Source organism: Bombina bombina, chromosome 2 (assembly GCF_027579735.1).
Source record: "Bombina bombina isolate aBomBom1 chromosome 2, aBomBom1.pri, whole genome shotgun sequence".
Taxonomy (NCBI): Eukaryota; Metazoa; Chordata; class Amphibia; order Anura; family Bombinatoridae; genus Bombina; species Bombina bombina.
In genome coordinates, this window is record NC_069500.1 from 371,878,846 (window position 1) to 371,902,623 (window position 23,778).

Sequence of the window (23,778 nt, forward strand, 5' to 3'; positions counted from 1 at the left end):
AACGCTGAAACATAAGAGCAGAGAAAATGGAATTGGAATAAACCGACGACCCAACAGGAGGAAGGGAAGGACAGGTCCCCACAACACCTGTGGCAGGCATGTGATTAACCTCCAAAAGGTGTAATTGTGCCACTACCCAATACATCCCTCCATAAATCAGTAGCACTCTGAGAGGAAATTGGGCCTCAACTCAGTCTGAGAACCCCTCTTACAAAAGAACATCTGGAGCACATTCATTTTTTCACCTACCACCAATGGAGGCAAAGACAAGACAAGATTAATTTCTAGTAAAGGTGTGAGGGGTTTTATGGAGCTCTTGGGGTTTGGAAATCTTTGCCTCCTCCTAGTGGCCAGGAAGACTAATTTCCAGTAGTAATGGATTGTGGACTCTCATCACCTGTATGAAAGAAAACGTTCCTGTAGGCTATTTCCAGAATAAAATGTTGTATGCAGAGGAAAGATGTGTGTGTTGCACAGAAAAATATGAACAGACAACAAATAAAGACAAGAGAATCAGTTAATTATGCCAAGTTTTAAATTTATAATTTTTTCACTTTAATCACTTTTTTATGTGAACTGTGCCATTTATAAAAACTTTTTACGATCAATTTCTTCCAGATGGTGTCAAACACAATTATAAAAAAGAACAGCCGTTAGAAAAATATATAGCACCATTCTATTAGTATACATCAGATTATGAATGAAACTCTGATTGTGTAGCTTGGTGTAAACACTATTGCAGCTTTGATAATAAATTTGTGATATGAATAGAATAAAAAGTAGCATTTAACAGTGCCACAGCTAGAAATGGCATTATAAAATAAAGCAATAGCAGCTCACTAAATCTCGGGGAAAATGTTGCCATTTCATATTGTGAGGATGAGATAAATTTTCTGCATGAGGCTCATATAACTCTGTAGCAGTCAAAGTATGGGACTGGATTTTTTTTTTTTTTTAACCTAAATATTAGATTAGGTTTCATACAAAAAAAAAAATGATATGTATAAACATCAGAGCATCTTCATTCTAAACACATTGCATATAAAATATATGAATTACACAGATAAAAATTACATGAAAGACAGTATAAATTACTCTTTACAAAGCTATAAATGTACCAAGAGTTACCAGTTTTCCCCACTGTGGCAATAAAAAAGTTTGGCAGCTTAGAATTTTATTGCAGTGCAACTTAGCAATCATATTTTTAGTAGTGTTAGACTAGCTAAACCCAGAAAAGTTTTGGTGCCTCATATGGACTTTGGTTTAAATTTAAGGGATAGATAAGGCATTTGATTTATTTTTGATGCTTGACTATATTATGAAGTAAAGCTGTACATTTTTCCCAGCGATAACAAGCTTCTACTAAGGAGAAGTTACAAAATACATGGAAAATAACAGACACGCACTACTTGAGTAACAACCTACTTAATAAGCAGGATTATTTTCAAATAAATGAGTGTCCTTAAAAATCCACTTTGTAGGGGAGTAATTTCAAAGAATAAATGAAACAAAACACCTTTACAATATGTGTTAAGTGCCTAGAACAAAAAAATGAAATGGCAGATTACTAAATTATGGAATCTAGGTTAGTTGCCTTTGCAAAATAGACATAAGTGCATATGTAGATATTTAAGACTAAAAAGAAGTAGACTATTTTAATACAAATATGGTCTTAAAAACACTTTCTTCAACAGGAGAATATATAGTGAAAAATGTGCCTTTTTTTAGAACTTGATGAAAAAAATATATATATATAATGTAAATTCTATGTAAAATTCTAACTTATGCTATTACTGCAGTGGATGTAAGTAGTTTCACATTATTTTTTTTTTACAATAAATACATTTTACACACAACTGTTCGGTTAACTGCATGATTTGATGGTCTTAAAAGATTTTTTTTTTTTTAAAGGCCAGGCCAAAGGTTACAAATGACATGAGCTACACATGGAGAGTTTCTTACATTTGGGTGTTTACTACACATTCTAGAATACATAAACTAGAGTTGACTGGCATAACGGTGGCTGCAGAACAGAGCTTTAATATATATATATCTCTTTCAGCCCTGTTTTGCAGTCAAAGTGCAGATGTTTTTCATTTTCTCTTCAAGGCCCCTCATTAAAAATATGTTCTTTTAAAATGTTCATATTATGTCGGTGTTTTGTATCCTGCACTCCAGAAAGTGATTCTTTATTGCTTAACAATGGGCAATTTTAGTTGTGTCAACCTTCCACATGCTCACTTGTTTGCAGGCTTCATCCCAATAAATTTATGACAATTGGACCGTTTAGAATCGCCAGGATAAGACGTGTAGTGATTAGGTGAATAGAGCCACCCCTATAGTGCCTGAGAGAAGAAAGGTAGGCAATAGTTTCATCAAGTTTGAGGCGAGCCATAATCTGGATCCTCCAAAAGTGTTGTAGTATCAGAACATTGAGCTTCATCTTTTATCTCATGTGTATCTTCAAGGAAGTCCTCCGTGTGCTGTATTAAACAAAATGCTTTTAAATAAATGTAATAGCTTAAGATCAAAACACTAAGAGTTTTATCCCTGCGTCATCAATAACGATTTAAACAGATATACAACTTTTGTTTGTTTCAACAGAAATATTCCCATTCATGTATTTTATTTTTTGCCAACCAAGGGTTTAACTGTTTGCACCAGAATGATGGGCAGCAGCCAAGGGGCTAGAATGAACTCATTGCTTTAAAACCATATTTAGGTTTTAAACATTATCAGAATATAGGTTGAGTTTCATGGTTTCCACTTCCAGTTCTTGTGAGCAAGATATTTTATACTGCATTTACTCTGTCATCATCTAGCTTTGGTTTTAATAGAGCACATAGTAAATATTAAAAATAAATCTATACATTTGTATACAACCACAAAAAGGCACAAAGAAAGAACTTTAAAAAAAAAAGTAGGATTCATTTATACTGATAAATCCATTTCTATAGACTTGAAATATTTAAATAATTAGCAATGTTTTTAAACTTGATAGAAATGCTCCCACAAGTCTTCAGAGTGTTTCAGTTCACATATAGTAAGGAGGCTCTAAATCAAGGAGAACGTTATTTGATACTTAGATATCTAACTAGAATGTTCAAGTGGTCCTTTAATATACATTTATTCACAATTGATGACATATGAAAGTATAAACTCAGCTTTAGTACAACCACAATAGTGTAAGAAAACAATCTTATGAAAGGAAGGGTGGGGCACAGACACGTAGGCCTAAGAAAAGTCAAACCAAAAACTGCCAGAGAATACAAGAAAAAACAAATTGTATGCTTACCTGATAAATTTCTTTTATTTCATTACAATTACTAGTGGGATATTCAACACCTGGCCAGCAGGAAGAGGCAAAGAGAACCCCAGCAAAGCTGTTAAGTGTCACTTTCCTTAACCATAACCCCCAGTCATTCAGCCGAAGGGAACCCGAAAAAGATGATAACACAAGGGTATAGAGGTGCCTGAGGTTAACACAAAAAAGCTGCCTTCTTAAATTTAAATAAGGACGGGGTCGTGGAATCTCCATGCCCTGAAAGAAAGACATTTATCATCAGGTAAACATAAATTTAGGTTTTTTTTCCTATGGCATGAAGAGTCCACAACTTCATTCCGATTACTAGTAAGAACTAATACCCAAGCTAGAGGACACAGAATGAAAAGGGAGGGAGAACAAGGCAGACAGACCTAAACAGAAGGCACCATTGCTTGAAGAACTTTTCTCCCAAAGGAAGTCTCACCCGACGAAAAAGTATCAAATTTGTAGAATTTGGAAAAGGTATGCAGAGAGGACCAAGTTGCCGCCTTGCAAATTTGCTCCACAGAAGCTTCATGTTGGAAAGCCCAGGAAGAGGATATAGCCTAGGAATGAGCTGTTATTCTCTCAGGAGGTTGCTGTCCAGCTGTTATAAGCTAACCGGATAACACTTCTCAACCAGAGAGAAAGGGTAGTAGAAGTGGCCTTCTGACCCTTACACTTACCAGAGAAAACAACGAACAGGGCAGTAGGTTGCCGAAAATCTTTAGTTGCTTGAAGGTAAAATTTTAGAGCATGCACAACATCCAGGTTATGCAAAAGACGTTCCTTCTGGGTAGAAGGATTGGGACAAAAAGAATGAACGACAATTTCCTGATTAATATTGCGATCCGACACCACCTTAGGAAGAAATTCCAGCTTAGTACGAAGAACCGCCTTATCTGCATGAAAAATAAGATAAGGGGAATCACACTGCAGGGCCGATAGTTCAGAAACCCTGCGTGCAGAAGAAATAGCAAGAAGAAACAGAACCTTCCAAGATAACGATTTAATATCAACAGAATGCATTGGCTCAAATGGAGCCTGTTGCAAAACTTTAAGAAAAAGGTTAAGACTCCAAGGAGGAGCAACAGGTTTAAACATAGGCCTGATTCTGACCAGAGCCTGAACAAAAGATTGGACTTCATGCAAATCTGCCAGACGTTTATGCAAAAGAATAGACAGTGCAGAAATCTGACCTTCCAGAGTACTGACTGACAAACCCTTCTCCAGGCCCTCCTGGAGAAAAGAAAGTTCTGGGTATCCTTACCCTGCTCCAAGAGAACCCCTTCAATTCTCACCAATAAAGGTATTTGCACCATACCTTATGGTAAATCTTGCGAGTAACAGGTTTACGAGCCTGGAGCATGGCATCAATGACCGTCTCAGAGAAGCAACGCCTAGCCAAAACTAGGCGTTCAATCTCCAAGCATCCAGCTTCAGAGAATCTAGATCCAGATGTAGTAAGGGACATTGAAGTAGAAGGTCCCTTCTCAGAGGTAACCTCCAAGGTGATGACATCTTCACTAAATCCACAAACCAGATCCTGCGAGGCCATGCAGGAGCTATTAAAATCAGAGATGCTCTCTCCTGTTTGATACGAGCAATGACTCATGGAAGGAGAGCAAACGGAGGAAAAAGGTAAGCCAGATTGAAGTTCCAAGGAACCGCCAGAGCGTCTATCAGAACGGCCTGAGGATCTCTTGACCTTGAACTGTACCCTGGAAGCTTGGCGTTTTGTCGAGACGCCATCAGACCCAACTCCGGAAGCCCCCACCTGAGGGTTATCCGAGAGAACACCTGCGGATGAAGAGCCCACTCCCCGAGGTGAAAAGTTTGTCTGCTCAGAAAATCTGCCTCCCAGTTGTCCCCCCCTGGAATGTGGATGGCAGATAGACAATCATGAGCTACAGCCCACTGCAGAATGTGAGTCACCTCCTTTATTGCTAAGGAACCCCGAGTTCCCCCCTGATAGTTGATGTAAGCTACCGAGGTGATGTTGTCTGATTGGAAACTGATACACCGGACAAGATAATTGAGGCCAAGCTGTCATGGTATTTAAGATTGCTCTCAACTCTAAGATGTTTATGGGAAGAGAAGACTCCTCCCGAGTCCACAGGCCTTGAGCCTTTAGAGAGCCCCAAACTGCTCCCCAGCCTAACAGGCTGGCATCCGTGGTCACAATCACCCAGGAAGGTCTCAGGAAGCAAGTGCCCAGAGACAGATGGTCCTGTGAAATCCACCACGAGAGAGAGTCTCTTGTTAGGGGATCCAGATCTATCCTCTGCGATAGATCTGAGTGGTCTAAGTTCCATTGACTGAGCATACATAGTTGCAGATGTCTCAGATGGAACCGAGCAAAAGGAATGATGTCCATGGAAGCTACCATCAGACCAATCACCTCCATGCATTGAGCCACTGATGGCCGAATAGCAGACTGGAGAGAAAGGCATGAAGCAAGTAGTTTGGATTTCCTGACATCCGTCGGGAAAATCTTCATGGACAGGGAATCTATGATTGTCCCTAAGAAACACACCCTTGTAGCCGGAACAAGGGAACTCTTTTCCAGATTCACTTTCTAGCCGTGGGAACGTAGAAAAAAGACAATAACATCTCTGTATGAGAATTTGCTAGTTGAAAAGATGATGCCTTGAAAGAACAACTATCCTCTATAGAAATAGTAGTTCTTTTGGCCAGAGTAGAAATTGCTTCTTCTACCTTAGGCACAGTGCGTCACGAATGAAGTCAGCAACAGGAAACATCTTTTTAAAAACAGGGGAAGGGGAAAAAGGAATTCCTGGCTTATCCCAATCCTAAAATATAATTTCGGACATCTTGTCTGGAACAGGAAAAACTTCCACAGAAGAGGGAGAATCATAAACTCTATTAAGTTTAGTTGACTTTTTAGGGTTGACATTGACAGAAGGTTTGGAGTCATCCAAAGTAGCTAGAACCTCCTTTCCGAAGCAACCGGAGGTGTTCAAGCTTAAATCTGAAATTAATTTCTTCAGATTCTGCAGAATCTTCCCCTACTATGTCAGAGTCCCAGATCTCACCCCCAGAAGCTACTGAGGTATCCTCCTCGTCATACATAGGGGAGAGGTTGACCAGCGCAGATTTAGAGGGGTCAGAAACTTTACTAGCAGAACATTTTTTAGATTTCCTCTTATGCTTACCCGTAGCAGGGAAAGCAGATAAAGCTGCAGACACAGCAGAAGTTATTTGTGCAGCAAAATCCCCAGGTAAATAAACATCCCCAGGAGGTTGAGAGGAAACACAAGGCACTGTATGTAAAAACAATTAAGGCTTGGGACGTTTGAGGAGAAAGCTGAGGCATGTCACTCATAGCATTATCCTGAGAGACACTTGGCTCAGAAGGGAGTTTTTTGTCTTTAAATTTTAAAGTTTTAGCTAAGCATGAGGAACAAAATTGCATAGGCAGAACGATTTGGGCCTCTAAATATAATAAGCATTTATCCAAAGAAATAGAGGATCCTGTTCTGTGGTCCATAGCTACAGAAACAAGTTCCCACTAAAGATGACAAAATTAAATTCAAATAAAACATTAGAAACAAACTGTTCCCACAGAACGTAATGAAACTCACATAAAAGAACTTTAGATACTAAAAAGTTTATTAGACTTAGGGCAAAAGGAATCTGTCACATTCAGACTGCCTGAAGCTCCTACCGTGTCAGGAATTGAAAATACCACTAGTAAGAGGAAGCAAGACTCTCCAGGTGAAATTAGAGTTCCTCTCCTCCTAGCAGACGATCCGACCGTCAAAAAACTTAGCCGCCAAGCTGACACTCCAAGACTCACTAAGCTCCACTCTCTGCAATAACACTGAAGAGCAGAGAGTCACGTGAGAAGGGCTGAGAAAAGAAACTGTGCCACAGGAATAACAAGTGTGCGTTTCGAACGGCTCAAAAAGAAAGTAAAAAAAACATAATTTATGCTTACCAGATAAATTTATTTCTCTTGTGATGCATCGAGTCCACGGATTCATCCTTACTTGTGGGATATTCTCCTCCCCTACAGGAAGTGGCAAAGAGAGCACCCACAGCAGAGCTGCCTATATAGCTCCCCCCTTAGCTCCCCCCCCAGTCATTTGACCTAAGGCTAGGAAGAAAAAGGAGAAACCATAGGGTGCAGTGGTGACTGAAAGTTTAAAAATAAAAATATATATGCCTGTCTTAAAAAACAGGGCGGGCCGTGGACTCGATACATCACAAGAGAAATAAATTTATCAGGTAAGCATAAATTATGTTTTCTCTTGTAAGATGTATCGAGTCCACGGATTCATCCTTACTTGTGGGATACCAATACCAAAGCTTTAGGACACGGATGAAGGAAGGGACAAGACAGGGACCTTAAATGGAAGGCACCACTGCTTGTAGAACCTTTCTCCCAAAAATAGCCTCAGAAGAAGCAAAAGTATCGAATTTGGAAAATTTGGAAAAAGTATGAAGCGAAGACCAAGTCGCCGCCTTACAAATCTGTTCAACAAAAGCCTCATTTTTAAAAGCCCATGTGGAAGCCACAGCTCTAGTAGAATGAGCAGTAATCCTTTCAGGAGGCTGCCATCCAGCAGTCTCATAGGCCAAACGGATGATGATTTTCAGCCAAAAGGAAAGAGAGGTAGCCGTAGCCCTTTGACCTCTCCGTTTACCAGAATAAACAACAAAGAAGATGTTTGACGGAAATCTTTAGTTGCTTGTAAGTAGAATTTTAAAGCACGAACCACATCAAGATTGTGTAACAGACGTTCCTTCTTAGATGAAGGATTAGGACACAAAGAAGGAACCACAATCTCTTGATTGATATTCTTATTAGAAACAACCTTAGGAAGAAACCCAGGTTTGGTACGTAAAACCACCTTATCTGCATGGAAAACGAGGTAAGGGGAATCACATTGTAAAGCAGATAGCTCAGAAACTCTTCGAGCCAAAGAGATAGCTACTAAAAACAAAACTTTCCAAGATTGAACCTATTCATTCCATAGATATTAAGCTACTAACGGAACCCCTTGAAGAACTTTAAGAACTAAGTTTAGGCTCCATGGCGGAGCAACAGGTTTAAATACAGGCTTGATTCTGACCAAAGCCTGACTAAATGCTTTAACGTCTGGGACATCTGCCAGACGTTTGTGAAGTAGAATAGACAAAGCAGATATTTGACCTTTAAGAGAACTAGCAGATAATCCCTTCTCCAAACCATCTTGGAGAAAAAACAATATTCTAGGAATCCTAATCTTACTCCACGAGTAACCTTTGGATTCACACCAATAAAGATATTTGCGCCAAATCTTATGATAAATCTTCCTGGTGACAGGCTTTCTAGCCTGAATCAGGGTATCAATGACCGATTCAGAGAAACCACGCTTTGATAAAATCATGCGTTCAATCTCCAAGCAGTCAGATGCAGAGAAATTAAATTTGGATGTGTGAACGGCCCTTGAATTAGAAGGTCCCGCCTCATTGGCAGAGTGGCCACGCAGGAGCTATCAGAATTACCGAAGCTCTCTCCTGCTTGATTCTGGCAACCAGACGTGGGAGGAGAGGAAACGGTGGAAATACATAAGCCAGATTGAAGGACCAAGGCACTGCTAGAGCATCTATCAGTAACGCCTTGGGATCCTGGGACCTGGACCCGTAACAAGGAAGTTTGGCATTCTGACGAGACGCCATCAGATCCAATTCTGGTTTGCCCCATAGCTGAATCAGCTGGGCGAATACCTCCGGATGGAGTTCCCACTCCCCCGGATGAAGAGTCTGACGACTTAGAAAATCCGCCTCCCAGTTCTCTACTCCTGGGATGTGGATTGCTGAGAGATGGCAAGAGTGATCCTCTGCCCACCGGATTATTTTGGTTACCTCCATCATCGCTAGAGAACTCCTTGTTCCTCCCTGATGATTGATATAAGCTACAGTCGTGATGTTGTCCGACTGAAACCTGATGAATTTGGCCGCAGCAAGCTGAGGCCACGCCTGAAGCACATTGAAAATAGCTCTCAGTTCTAAAATATTTATCGGGAGGAGAGCTTCCTCCCGAGACCATAAGCCCTGTGCTTTCAGGGAGTTCCAGACTGCACCCCAGCCTAGCAGGCTGGCATCTGTCGTTACAATGAGCCACTCTGGCCTGCGGAAGCACATTCCCTGAGACAGGTGGTCCTGAGACCTCTGGTCTCCTGGTCCAGATGCAGTTGAGGAGATAAGTCTGCATAATCCCCATTCCACTATTTGAGCATGCATAGTTGCAGTGGTCTGAGGTGTAGACGGGCAAAAGGAACTATGTCCATTGCCGCTACCATGAGTCCGATTACCTCCATACACTGAGCCACTGATGGCCGAGGAATGGAATGAAGAGCTCGGCAAGTGGATAAGAGTTTTAACTTTCTGACCTCCGTCAGAAATATTTTCATTTCTACCGAGTCTATCAGAGTCCCTAGGAAGGAAACTCTTGTAAGAGGGAAGAGAGAACTCTTTTTTATGTTCACCTTCCACCCGTGTCAGAAAAGCCAACACAATGTCTGTGTGAGACTTGGCTAGCTGGAAAGTCAACGCCTGAATTAAGATGTCGTCTAGATAAGGCGCCACTGCTATGCCCCGTGGTCGTAGAACCGCCAGAAGGGACCCTAGCACTTTTGTGAAAATTCTGGGAGCCGTGGCCAATCCGAAAGGAAGGGCCATAAACTGGTAATGCCTGTTTAGAAAGGCGAATCTGAGGAATTGATGATGATCTCTGAATAGGGATGTGTAGATACGCATCCTTTAAGTCCATGGTAGTCATATATTGACCCTCCTGGATCAGAGGCAGAATAGTCCGAATAGTCTCCACCTTGAATGATGGAACTTTGAGGAACTTGTTTAGAATTTTGAGATCCAAGATTGGTCTGAAAGTTCCCTCTTTCTTGGGAACCACAAACAGGTTTGAATAAAACCCTAGCCCCTGTTCCTCCTTTGGGACTGGGCGAATCACCCCCATGGTATGTAGGTCTTCTACACAGCGTAAGAATGCCTCTCTCTTTGTCTGGTTTACAGACAATTGAGAAATGTGAAATCTCCCCCTTGGAAGGGAGCCCTTGAATTCCAGAAGATATCCCTGGGACACAATTTCTAAAGCCCAGGGATCCTGAACATCTCTCACCCAAGCCTGAGCGAAGAGAGAGAGTCTACCCCCTACTAGATCTGGTCCCGGATCGGGGGCTACCCCTTCATGCTGTCTTAGAAGCAGCTGCAGGCTTCTTGGCCTGTTTACCCTTGTTCCAAGCCTGGTTAGGTCTCCAGACTGACTTGGATTGGGCAAAATTACCCTCTTGCTTTGTAGCAGAGGAAGCTGAAGTGGGACCACTCTTAAAGTTCCGAAAGGAACGAAAATTATTTTGTTTGGCCCTCATCTTATTTGATCTATCCTGAGGGAGGGCATGACCTTTCCCTCCAGTAATGTCTGAAATAATCTCCTTCAGTTCAGGCCCGAATAGGGTCTTACCTTTGAAAGGAATGTTCAAAAGTTTAGATTTAGATGACACATCAGCAGACCAGGACTTAAGCAATAACACCCTGCGTGCTAAAATGGAAAAACCTGAATTCTTTGCCGCTAATTTAGCCAGTTGAAAAGCAGCATCTGTAATAAAAGAATTAGCCAACTTAAGTGCCTTAATTCTGTCCATAATTTCCTCTAATGGAGTCTCCATTTGAAGAGACTCTTCTAGAGCCTCAAACCAGAAAGCAGCTGCAGTCGTTACAGGAACAATGCACGCAATAGGTTGGAGAGAAAAACCTTGATGAACAAAAATTTTCTTCAGGAGACCCTCTATTTTTTTATCCATAGGATCTTTGAAAGCACAACTTTCCTCGATAGGTATAGTTGTACGCTTAGAGTAGAAATAGCTCCCTCCACCTTAGGAACTGTCTGCCATGAGTCCCTTATGGTATCAGATATGGGAAACATTTTCTTAAAAACAGGAGGGGAAGTGAACGGAATACCTGGTCTATCCCACTCCTTAACAATAATATTGACAATCCTCTTAGGGACTGGAAAAACATCAGTGTAAACAGGAACCTCTAAGTATCTATCCATTTTACACAATTTCTTTGGGACCACTAGTCATCTAGAGTTGCTAATACCTCCCTAAGAAATAAGCGGAGGTGTTCAAGCTTAAATTTAAAGGCCGTCATATCAGAATCTGTCTGAGGAAGCGTCTTTCCTGAATCAGAAATTTCTCCCTCAGATAAATCCCTCACCCCTTCAGAGCATTGAGAGGGCATATCAGAAACGGCTACTAAAGCGTGAGACGGCTCCGCATTTTTCCTTACCCCAGAGCTGTCCCACTTTCCTTGTAAACCAGGCAGTTTGGATAAAACCTCAGTGAGGGTTCATAACTGTGGCCATGTCTTGTAAAGTAAATGAATGTGACGCACTAGAGGTACTTGGCATCACTTGTGCGAGCGTTACTGGTTGTGACACTTGGGGAGAGGTAGATGGCGAACCCTCATTTACTTCTGACTGAGAATCATCTATTGCTCTATTTTTAAGTGCTAATATATGTTCTGATAATTTATAGTTCATGCAAAAGAGATTCCGACATCCATCAAATAGTTTAAAAGTAAGAAACCTTTATTTGAAAACTTTAAAACAGGAACACAGCAAAACACATAGTCAAGTCAGACCTGGGCGCAGCACACAGGCATACGCGTTTCGGAAAGAAATTCCGTATTCACAGCCTGATGTGCTGACCCCCACGTCTTGTTTAAAAACCTTATTGGCAAATGTGATAGGTTAAAACAAACCAAAGCCCTGATGACACTGATCAATGTTGTAGGAAAAGCAATTAAGTAAAATCCTACCTATTCTCTGTAAAAGTAAACTGTAAGCCTATTCTCATTGTTAACCCTTAGTAAGATGTAACGCCAAATATGACAATACTAATTCTAATCTTATACATTCTAATATTATATAACTATGTCAATACAAGCTATGGACATGAGCAGGATATAGAATTTAGATTTTAGAATTTAGAATACTAACATACATGAGATAAATATGCGAATGATCATATATGCATATGGCAATGTAAACACATTTGATACAAAAAATAAATAAAATATATATATATATATATATATACATACACACACAAGTAGAGTGAAATGGTGGTAAATAGGATATAATAATAATGCAAAATCATATACTAGGAATGTGTTAGAGACTGGTAGTAGATTCAAAAATGTGACAATACACTTAAAGAATAGGTATAAATATAAATATAATTAAGAATGCAAAGACTAGAAAAACTAGTATACAGCAATTACATATGGAGTTACATGTAAAAAGCATTTATCGGTACATATAGCATGATCAATGACCTGAACGATAGTGAAGGTCCTATCTGGTACACTTTATATGGTACCATATATACTGTGGTAGAAATTAGAAATAATTTTAAAATTTAAATATAAATTTGAACTAAAGACTATAAATTTGTGGTAATACATTACGTACACCTCCACATAGCCAATGTTATAAAATAGAAATAGTACCACATAATACAAGCTTAAAGTAACAGATTATAGACATATACAGCCTTAATAGGGAAATATTACTTAATACTTATACATAATAATGGTATATCAGTGACCTTATAGCAGAATGAGAACTTCTCATCCAAAAAAGTATAAGTTATGATTATATAAGGATATGTCTAGACGTGTTAAAATGATTAACCTAATTAAGCTAACTGGAGTATATATATGTAACAGAATAATGCACTCACAGAAAATGAAATAGATATAAGCAAAATGTACCAAGAGTGACAACATTTGTATGCCGAGTTATTCACAAAGAGTTGTAGATAGTAAAACTGCAATGCATACAATATGATGCTGAATTGAGCCCTTTAGGTAGCCTAGTATCTAGAGTGAATATCCAATAAGCTTCCCTTCTTGCCAAGATAGTGTCAATGTCCCCACCTCTTGTGGGTCTGGTAATCTTCTCTATGGCACACCAAGAGAAGTATTTCAGGTCATTATTGTGGAAAGCACCAAAGTGCTGGACTATAGGTGTAGTTGCTCTGTTAACTTTAAATGATGACAAATGTTCACGCATTCTAGTATTGAGGTCCCTAGAGGTGAGCCCCACGTACTGCACATTGCAAAGGGAACAATCGATGAGGTATATGGCATATTCAGTTGTGCAATTCATACATGTACCTATATCATAAGTTTTGTGTGTAACCCTGCTAGAGAAGTTTAGTCACTTTGACATAATCACAGGGTTTACATTTTCGTCGAACACATCTGAACATGCCAGTGAGCCTCAACCAGGATCCCCTTGGCTCATCCTTTGGTTTGAGTAATGTTGGTGCTAAGATGTTACCCAAAGTTGGGCTCCTCCTGTATGAGCATCTTAGGCCATTATTAACAGTGTTGACTAGTTTGTCATCCGCGGAGAGGAGTGAAAAATGTTTGCGCACAATTTTGCATATCTCTTGATACTGTACACTATGATTGGTGACAAAAGTTACACCTTTGAAAACATTCCCCTCAGTGGATTTCAAATGTAGTAGATCTTTTCTCTCTATAGCACTCACTGCCATTTTAGCTCTTCTCACTATAGCTTTGGGATATTTCCTACTGATCAACCTTTGTTCCAAATCCACAGATTCTTTATTAAACTGCACAGAACTTTTTATCTATCAGGTGTTTTGTTAGTTTCTCATATTTCCTTGCTCTTTTAACACATTTCTTATAAGGCTAAGTGTGATACTGGTGCTATTATGTTGCTCTTTAAGAGAATAGACATGAATTTCTTAATTGATAATCTCATATTATTGGTCAGTGACACTAGGGCGTTGTTTTGTTTTAACCAATTACATTTGCCTATTAGGTTTTTAAACTGGATGTGGGGGTTTAGCACATAGGCTGTGACTACAGAATTTACTTCCGAAACGCGTATGCCTGCGTGCTGCGCCTAAGTCCACTTGACCGTCTGTTTATTGTTTGCTGTGTTCCTGTTTTAAAGATACCTTAATAAAGACTTTGTACTTTTAAAGAATTGATGGATGTCGGAACCTCTTTCTAAGCATATAAAGTGTACCAGATAGGACCTTCACTATCGTTCAGGTCATTGATCCTGCTATATGTACCGATAAATGCTTTTTACATGTAACTCCATATGTAATTGCTGAATACTAGTTTTTCTAGTCTTTGCATTCTTAATTATATTTATACCTATTCTATAAGTGTATTGTCACATTTAATCTACTACCAGTCTCTAACACATTCCTAGTATATGATTTTGCATTATTATATCCTATTTACCACCATTTCACTCTACTTGTGTGTATATATATATATATATATATATATATTTTTTTTTTTTCGTATCAAATGTGTTTATATTGCCATATGCATATATGATCATTCGCATATTTATCTCATGTATGTTGGTATTCTAAATTCTAAAATCTAAATTCTATATCCTGCTCATGTCCATACCTTGTATTGACATAGTTATATAATATTAGAATGTATAAGATTAGAATTAGTATTGTCATATTTGCCGTTACATCTTACTAAGGGTCAACAATAAGAATAGGCTTACAGTTTACTTTTACAGAGAATAGGTAGGATTTTACTTAATTGCTTTTCCTACAACATTGGTCAGTGTCATCAGGGCGTTGGTTTGTTTTAACCTATCACATTTGCCAATAAGGTTTTTAAACAAGACGTGGGGGTCAGCACATCAGGCTGTGACTACGGAATTTCTTTCCGAAACGCGTATGCCTGTGTGCTGCGCCCAGGTCTGACTTGACTATGTGTTTTGCTGTGTTCCTGTTTTAAAGTTTTCAAATAAAGGTTTCTTACTTTTAAACTATTTGATGGATGTCGGAATCTCTTTTGCATGACCTTTTTATTCCAGTGTTATCCGACTCATCAGCTGTTGCTGTGTTCTGAAGCGGACCCAAGCGGCTGTGTCTTTTTCGAAGAGGAGCGTATCCAATTGGTGGAACATTGAAGACGTCATAGCCCACACCTCCCGATGAGCCATCCAGCGTAAACCCTGTGAGCCGCGTGATTTGGAGCCGGTGTCTTCGTGTGCGGCACAGGAGTAGCTGTATTGAATCGGCAGCGCTGGTAATTTATTATACGGCTCGGAAGAGTGTGGTGTGAGTGACTCTGTATCTCCCTTTTCTATGATAACTGATGAAGCATAACGTCGAGTGACTTTTGCACTTTGGGTCCTTATATTACAACTAAAAGCCAGGAGTGGCTGTTTGGCTTATACTGTTTGGGTCTCTCTCTTGTGTGCACTGATAATTTATAGACATATCAGTACATTTGGGACACATTCTAAGAGGGGGTTCCACAATGGCTTCCAAACATATTGAACAAGGATTTTCCTTGGTATCAGACATGTTAAACAGGCTAGTAATGTAACAAGCAAGCTTGGAAAACACTGTAATCAAAGTAAATAACACTTAGAAATAAAACGGTACTGTGCCTTTAAGAGAAAAAAAGCTGCACAAGTTCTGCAAAACAGTGTAAAAAAGCAGTAAACTTAACGAAATTTTTACAGTAGTATCTTACAGCAAAATAAACAATTAACCCCTTAATGGCAAAACCGGATTGAAAAAACATCAAAACCGGTAAAAAAAGACTTTCAGCACCTTGCCACAGCTCTGCTGTGGTGCCTACCTGCCCTTCAGAATGATTTGTGGGGGAAAAAAACCTCCTTTACAGCCCTCAAACACAGCAGGAACCTCTAGAAAAGCAGTTGGATGACTCTAAAGGAAAAGAAACTGCGCAACTGAGGCGTGAAAATAGGCTCCTCCCACCTCACTCGATGTTGTGAGGCCTATTAGAAAAACACCTGAGTGTATCTTAATTAACCATGTGGGTTAAAAAACCCTAACACAAGCCACAATGACCCCTTCAGTCCCTTCAAAAAATGTTATAATTGCATCATTTACTGAACAAACAAAAAACGTTTTTCCTAACAGTGTCACCAGTAACAAATGAGCCCTTCAAGCAAGCTGAAATTCCTATCCAAGTGTCTGAATACAGCTTACCATTTCCCCATGGGGATATTGCCAGCCTTTTCTAGAATAAACACAGTCTGTCTAGAAAAACATAGACTGAACATACCTTAATGCAGTTTAGCCTGCAAACCGTTCCCCCAACTGAAGTTTTCCTGTACTCTTCAGCCCTTGTGAGAACAGCAGTGGATCTTAGTTACAAAGTGCTAAGATCATAATCCTCCTTGCAGAAATCTTCATCCCTTTTCTGCCAGAGAGTAAATAGTACACACCGGTACCATTTAAAATAACAAACTTTTGCTAGAGAAATAAAAAACTAACATTTTTGTCACCACACTCGCTCTGCACTTCCTAGTTACTTATATCCCACAAGTAAGGATGAATCCGTGGACTCGATACATCTTACAAGAGAAATTTGGATTCCTTAGTCTGTATCGGACTCCATAAATAAGGGGAAAATATTAAAACCCCTTAACAACCATTCAGGTAGTGTAAAATAAAGGAAAACTCCTCCAAGCTTAGCTCTTCATTAACCTCTTAAGTCTCTCTCAGAAAAAAATGTATAAAAAGTGCCAGTAAAAACTGCCAATAAATGTACCCTTAATCAAAAAAGGATAGCTATGTCCCAAAATATATCCACTTGAGGGTTAACCTCTAAAGTGCTATCCCTTCAGTACCTAGAAGGCAAATGCACTTACCTGTGGATCCAGCTGCAGGGCAGGTAACAGCTACTTAGGTGTGACAGGCACTACACTCACTGTCATGGACCTGTAGTAAAAGAAAGAACAGAGAAACCAGCCCTGGCTTTCTGCAAAGGGGTAGCAAAAGAATTAGAAGTAAAGCAAAGACTATCTCGCTGCCTTCTAACTGCTAAAAGCCACCACTACTCTTACTAAAAAGATTGATGTGGACACAGAAAGACCCCAATCCTTGCTTGCAGGGAAAAGTACCAAGAAAAGGAAATATATCTTCAGACAACATCTTCGCCATCCTCCCGTGATCAAGGCAAAAAGAATGACTGGGCGTTATGGATAAAGGAAGTGACACTTAAAAGCTTTGCTGGGGTGTATTTTGCCTCCTCCTGCTGGCCAGGAGTTGAATATCCCACAAGTAATTGGAATGAAGTCGTGGACTCTCCGTGACAGTGGGAAAAAAAATATTATGGTTAATACACGAGCTCTGCCACATCAATCCTGAAAAAGATGTTCTAAGAATTAACCAGCATTTTTTTCCTCACATCACTCTTTTTATACATGACTAATATTAATTATATGTGGGGGGAAAACATGGGATGATTTAATTTTTACTCCTCTCTCACATAGGGCCTAATGATATAAACCTCTTGGCTCAGACAAGATTTAAAATGATCCTCCAATAATGCAAGATCGCTAGTGAGATTCTAAAATGTTTTTTGTGAAAAAGATAATCCTAGGCGCCAACAAGTGGCTAAGGTATATAAAATATTTAATACAACTCAGGGTACAAGGTTTAAAAATACAGTATTGTAAATACAATTTAAAAGCAATTTAAAATGGCATGGATCCACGCTAATTACAATGAGGGTAAGAATGTGAAATATATAAGCACTTATAACAATATACACAAGATGAATGTGCAAAAACAGCAATATCACAGGTAAACTGCAAAGTGACTTGGTGCAATACTCCAATGTGCTAAAAAATGAGGTGGTTACAATCAGTAAAATTAAAAAAAAAAAATATATCCAATAAATTAAAAAATGTGTCCAGTGTAGAAAAAAGTGTTTCAAGAAAGAAATGTGTGTCAAGAAAAAACAGTCAATGTTAAATAAAAGTCAGTGTTAAAAATACCACAACAGAAGTCCACAATAAATCCGCTGGGGTGCTCCTATAGGTGTTTATCCAAAGGTATTGGTGAATAAGCAAGTGTTTGTTCAATAATATCCAATAAAAAATATCCAATAAAAAATGTCCAATAAAAAATAAAACAATGTTATTGGTGGTGCTACCAGCCTGGGTGGGCTGGTACGGTGCGAAAAGGTGCACAATAAGAAAAAGCTCAATATAAACGATTCCAATAAGAAATTCAAGTAAAGACAATTTCAATGGTAAAAACAAATCCAAAAATAAAAATGGATCCAAAAATAAAAATAAGGGACCAAAACCTGTGAAGAGAAAGAAAAAGTGCAATGTGTAGAAAAATCACAATATGTTCCTCCAATTAAAATAAGGCTTACCAGTGTTGTCTACGCGTTTCGGCCTTCTCTGGGCCTTTATCAAGACTGGTGTTTGCTACATACTGATGGCCTTTTATAGGGGTTGTTTGGTTACAACCGGAAGTGGTTTGATTTAGCCATTTCCGGTTTGGCGAATTTTTATATAATCTGAATTGTTAATAAAATGAGTCTTAAGGTCTGTTTTCTTGTTGGAATTAATAAATAGGTGATGTTTTGTTGTTATCACTTTTTAGGGAGTCTCTGTTTATCGTCTATTTTGTTTCTGTGTATCCTCCATATTTTTATGATGTCACTTCCGGTAACGGATTTTCCTTACGGGCTTGTATAATATATATTATTATGTTAGTTTTAATCAGTTGTCTTTGCTGTCTGTTATGCTGACTCATCCATAATAAATAGCTGCATATTGAATGAGGTTATGTCAGTTATTTCATATATGTTTCTTTTCCGTTTTTACAGTGTTCTGATTGGTCGTGACGTCAGAGCTGTAATCATTAGGCTGAGCGTAAAGTAAATTACTGACGTCTAGTTCCGTGTGTCCTTAGAATAAGATTATAAAATAATTCAGTATATGTCAATCATAGTATGAGTATTGTACTTGGTGTATATTATACTGGATATGTCGCTAAAATGTCACAACGTCTTCTATCATCACTGTGTAATCAGTGTGGTATATTACTTGAAGGATTTATTTGTGATCAGAATGCTGGTGTGTAAATGGTGCACAGATTATCTCCGAAGAGAGTTGAAACAGAAGTATAATGCAGATTGTTAGTGATCCTGTAGTACTTTCAGTGTTGTGTACTGTGTGCAATTTCTGGACACTATTAGGGGTTGCTTATTGATATTATTATCATTACATATGCGATAATGATACGATGCAATAATTTAATAAAGGATATAAATAATACGTAGAATATCTCCAGAGAGAGTTGGAGTAAAAGAGGAATACTACAGATTATTAATAATTATTAATAATTCTGTACTAATTACAATATTACATACTGTGTATAATTTCTAAACACAGTAAAGGATTGTTTTAATATTATTCACTCTTATTGATATTTATGATTGTCCTTGCAATAATAGTACTGTGCAATAATTTGATAAGAAATTGTATATGATCTTATAAAAATCATATTTGATAAACGAGAGGGGAATGTTTATTAGTGGATTAATGAAGTATTCAGGTCATTAGTATAGTATGTTAATGTCATATAATGACATACTTGAAGTTAATTGCAAATTGGGACTATAATAGACAAAAATAAAATTAAAAGAAAAAATAAAAGATAAAAAATAGTATATATGCTTATAGATCAGTTGCTCAGTTGTATTTTATACGGCTTGGGATCTAGTTTAAAGTGGGGTATTCTAAACATGGTAAATATCAATTGATCACCTTTAAGGGGGTATATTTAAGGGATGAGTGTCCTATGTGTTTAATCTCAGAGATATGTTAAAATAGGTGGATGGTTAGATGCCTGCGTCTTGGCGTAATGGAATAATGGGTAAGTGTTAAAATATTGGCTTACCCATTATATAGATGAGTGTCCTATGTGTTTAATCTCAGAGACATAGGGATGAGTGTCCTATGTGTTTAATCTCAGAGATATGTTAAAATAGATGGATTGTAGGTGCCTGCGTATTGGCGTAATGGAATAATAGGTAAGTATTAAAATATTGGCTGGATATAAAGAATACAGATTTTCTCTTTATTTATTTCTAGCCTGTTTTCAGGGACTAAGGATAAAATGAGATAACTGGAAGGAGGCTTAATTTCTAATGCTTGGCCCATTGGCCTTCAATTAGTTGGAAAACTTTGTTAAATTGAGTTGGATATCGATTCTATAGGACTTGTAGTTAGTTTGTCTCTTGTATCAGTACTGGAACTTAATAAAAAAGAGTGATGTAACTCTTTTATTAATTAATTCTAGATGGGGACCGGTGCCTTAGAGGAGGATGTATGGATGTAAAGATTATAGCAGGTTTTTTTGTAGTTTCTTCTACTTTTTGGTCATATGGGCTTATCTGTTTCTTTCTGTGTGGGGAGAGTTATTTCTAAAATAGAAGATCCAAATTGAGGACAAATACCTAGAGAGGAGAGGATCATTAGTGAAGATATAAAAATGTTATGTCATATTGAATAAGTGGGAGAGGTCTTCCTTGTTATTTAGCCCTTTAGGGTGCAGACAGTCCAAGTTGAAGATCCACTTTGATTCGGCGGTCAGCAATTTCTTCGTATAATTGCCGCCCCTCCAGTCCTTTCGTACCTTCTGTATGCCCATGTATGTTAAATCCTTTATATTTCCCTTGTGTTTACTTGTAAAGTGTCTATATAAAGCGGTATCTATGTTTAGTTTTTCGATGAGTCGTATGTGTTCACGTATCCTTTCTTTCAGGGTCCTGGACGTCTGGCCCACATATTGTAGACCACACGAACACTGCAACATGTAGATCACTCCACTGTCTTGGCATCTAATCAACTCATTTACTTTATATTTTTCTTTCGTATTGAAGCTGTTAAATGTGGTGGATTTGATGCCGCTTTTACATGCTTTACAAGACAGGGGAAGAAGCCTTTCACCTCTTTTCCGAATGTATCTCTGATACCCAGGTTTTTCTTTCTTTCTATACTGGGAGCGAGTCTGCTCTGTAGGTTCTTAGTTTTCCTGTAGACAAATTTGGGTCTTACTGGTAGTTTTTCACCAATCAGGTCATCTTTCAGAACCTCAGGGACTTCAGAAAGACTTCATTTTGGATGGGATCCAGTACATCTTGACCCATAATTATTTCCATGATGATGGAAATTACTACCAACAGTCTGCGGTACAGCGATGGGGACCAGGTTCGCGCCTAGTTACGCAAACCTATTTATGGGTAAGTGGGAAAACATCTTCTGGGAGTCATGCCCAGCAAGCGCGGACCTGGTCCTCTACCGCCGCTATATAGATGACATCATTATCATCTGGAAAGGGACCCAGGAGGATCTGAACTACACCATTGAAGTCATGAACAGAAGTACCAACAGTCTGAAATTTACTCACTCATGGAGCAATACTGAACTCATCTTTCTAGATTTAAAAATAGAGGTCATAGATGGCAAGATTGAAACCTCTACTCATTTCAAAGCAGTAGACAGCAATACCTATATCCATAGCATGAGCTGCCATCACAAGAACTGGAAGGAGAACATCCCGAAGGGACAACTGGTAAGGATCAAAAAGAACTGTTCAACAGAAGAAAAATGGAATCAACAAGCTAACATCATTAAAGCAAAGTTCCTAGAGAGAGGATATCAGGAGAGCCTGTTGGAACAGAAAAATGAAGAGGTCAATAAAATCAACAGAAATGATCTTTTAAAATATAAAGAAAAAACATTGCGAACAGAAGATGACTCTTTCAATATATTAATGATTACTGAATACAGTGAAAATAAGAGCATCATCGAGAAAATATTTCAGAAACACTGGTCAATTCTGAAAGAAGATGACCTGATTGGTGAAAAACTACCAGTAAGACCCAAATTTGTCTACAGGAAAACTAAGAACCTACAGAGCAGACTCGCTCCCAGTATAGAAAGAAAGAAAAACCTGGGTATCAAAGATACATTCGGAAAAGAGGTGAAAGGCTTCTTCCCCTGGGTGTCTTGTAAAGCATGTAAAAGCGGCATCAAATCCACCACATTTAACAGCTTCAATACGAAAGAAAAATATAAAGTAAATGAGTTGATTAGATGCCAAGACAGTGGAGTGATCTACATGTTGCAGTGTTCGTGTGGTCTACAATATGTGGGCCAGACGTCCAGGACCCTGAAAGAAAGGATACGTGAACACATACGACTCATCGAAAAACTAAACATAGATACCGCTTTATATAGACACTTTACAAGTAAACACAAGGGAAATATAAAGTATTTAACATACATGGGCATACAGAAGGTACAAAAGGACTGGAGGGGCGGCAATTATACGAAGAAATTGCTGACCGCCGAATCAAAATGGATCTTCAACTTGGACTGTCTGCACCCTAAAGGGCTAAATAACAAGGAAGACCTCTCCCACTTATTCAATATGACATAACATTTTTATATCTTCACTAATGATCCTCTCCTCTCTAGGTATTTGTCCTCAATTTGGATCTTCTATTTTAGAAATAACTCTCCCCACACAGAAAGAAACAGATAAGCCCATATGACCAAAAAGTAGAAGAAACTACAAAAAAACCTGCTATAATCTTTACATCCATACATCCTCCTCTAAGGCACCGGTCCCCATCTAGAATTAATTAATAAAAGAGTTACATCACTCTTTTTTATTAAGTTCCAGTACTGATACAAGAGACAAACTAACTACAAGTCCTATAGAATCGATATCCAACTCAATTTAACAAAGTTTTCCAACTAATTGAAGGCCAATGGGCCAAGCATTAGAAATTAAGCCTCCTTCCAGTTATCTCATTTTATCCTTAGTCCCTGAAAACAGGCTAGAAATAAATAAAGAGAAAATCTGTATTCTTTATATCCAGCCAATATTTTAATACTTACCTATTATTCCATTACGCCAATACGCAGGCACCTACAATCCATCTATTTTAACATATCTCTGAGATTAAACACATAGGACACTCATCCCTATTTCTCTGAGATTAAACACATAGGACACTCATCTATATAATGGGTAAGCCAATATTTTAACACTTACCCATTATTCCATTACGCCAAGACGCAGGCATTTAACCATCCACCTATTTTAACATATCTCTGAGATTAAACACATAGGACACTCATCCCTTAAATATACCCCCTTAAAGGTGATCAATTGATATTTACCATGTTTAGAATACCGCACTTTAAACTAGATCCCAAGCCGTATAAAATACAACTGAGCAACTGATCTATAAGCATATATACTATTTTTTATCTTTTATTTTTTCTTTTAATTTTATTTTTGTCTATTATAGTCCCAATTTGCAATTAACTTCAAGTATGTCATTATATGACATTAACATACTATACTAATGACCTGAATACTTCATTAATCCACTAATAAACATTCCCCTCTCGTTTATCAAATATGATTTTTATAAGATCATATACAATTTCTTATCAAATTATTGCACAGTACTATTATTGCAAGGACAATCATAAATATCAATAAGAGTGAATAATATTAAAACAATCCTTAACTGTGTTTAGAAATTATACACAGTATGTAATATTG

At 38.3% G+C, this 23,778-nt stretch overlaps 1 protein-coding gene across 3 annotated transcripts in view; it reads right to left on the bottom strand.

Annotated features, from left to right (window-relative positions):
• Nucleotides 1-521: 521 nt before the first annotated feature.
• The window catches only part of SCARB1 (scavenger receptor class B member 1), a 629,187-nt gene continuing 605,930 nt past the window's right edge, over nucleotides 522-23,778 (bottom strand). For all 3 annotated transcript variants that reach the window (XM_053701843.1, XM_053701842.1, XM_053701841.1), the window contains one exon: nucleotides 522-2,483. In XM_053701843.1, coding sequence (XP_053557818.1) covers nucleotides 2,376-2,483 — 108 coding nt within the window. In that variant the 3' untranslated portion in view covers nucleotides 522-2,375. The remainder of the gene's footprint in view (nucleotides 2,484-23,778) is intronic.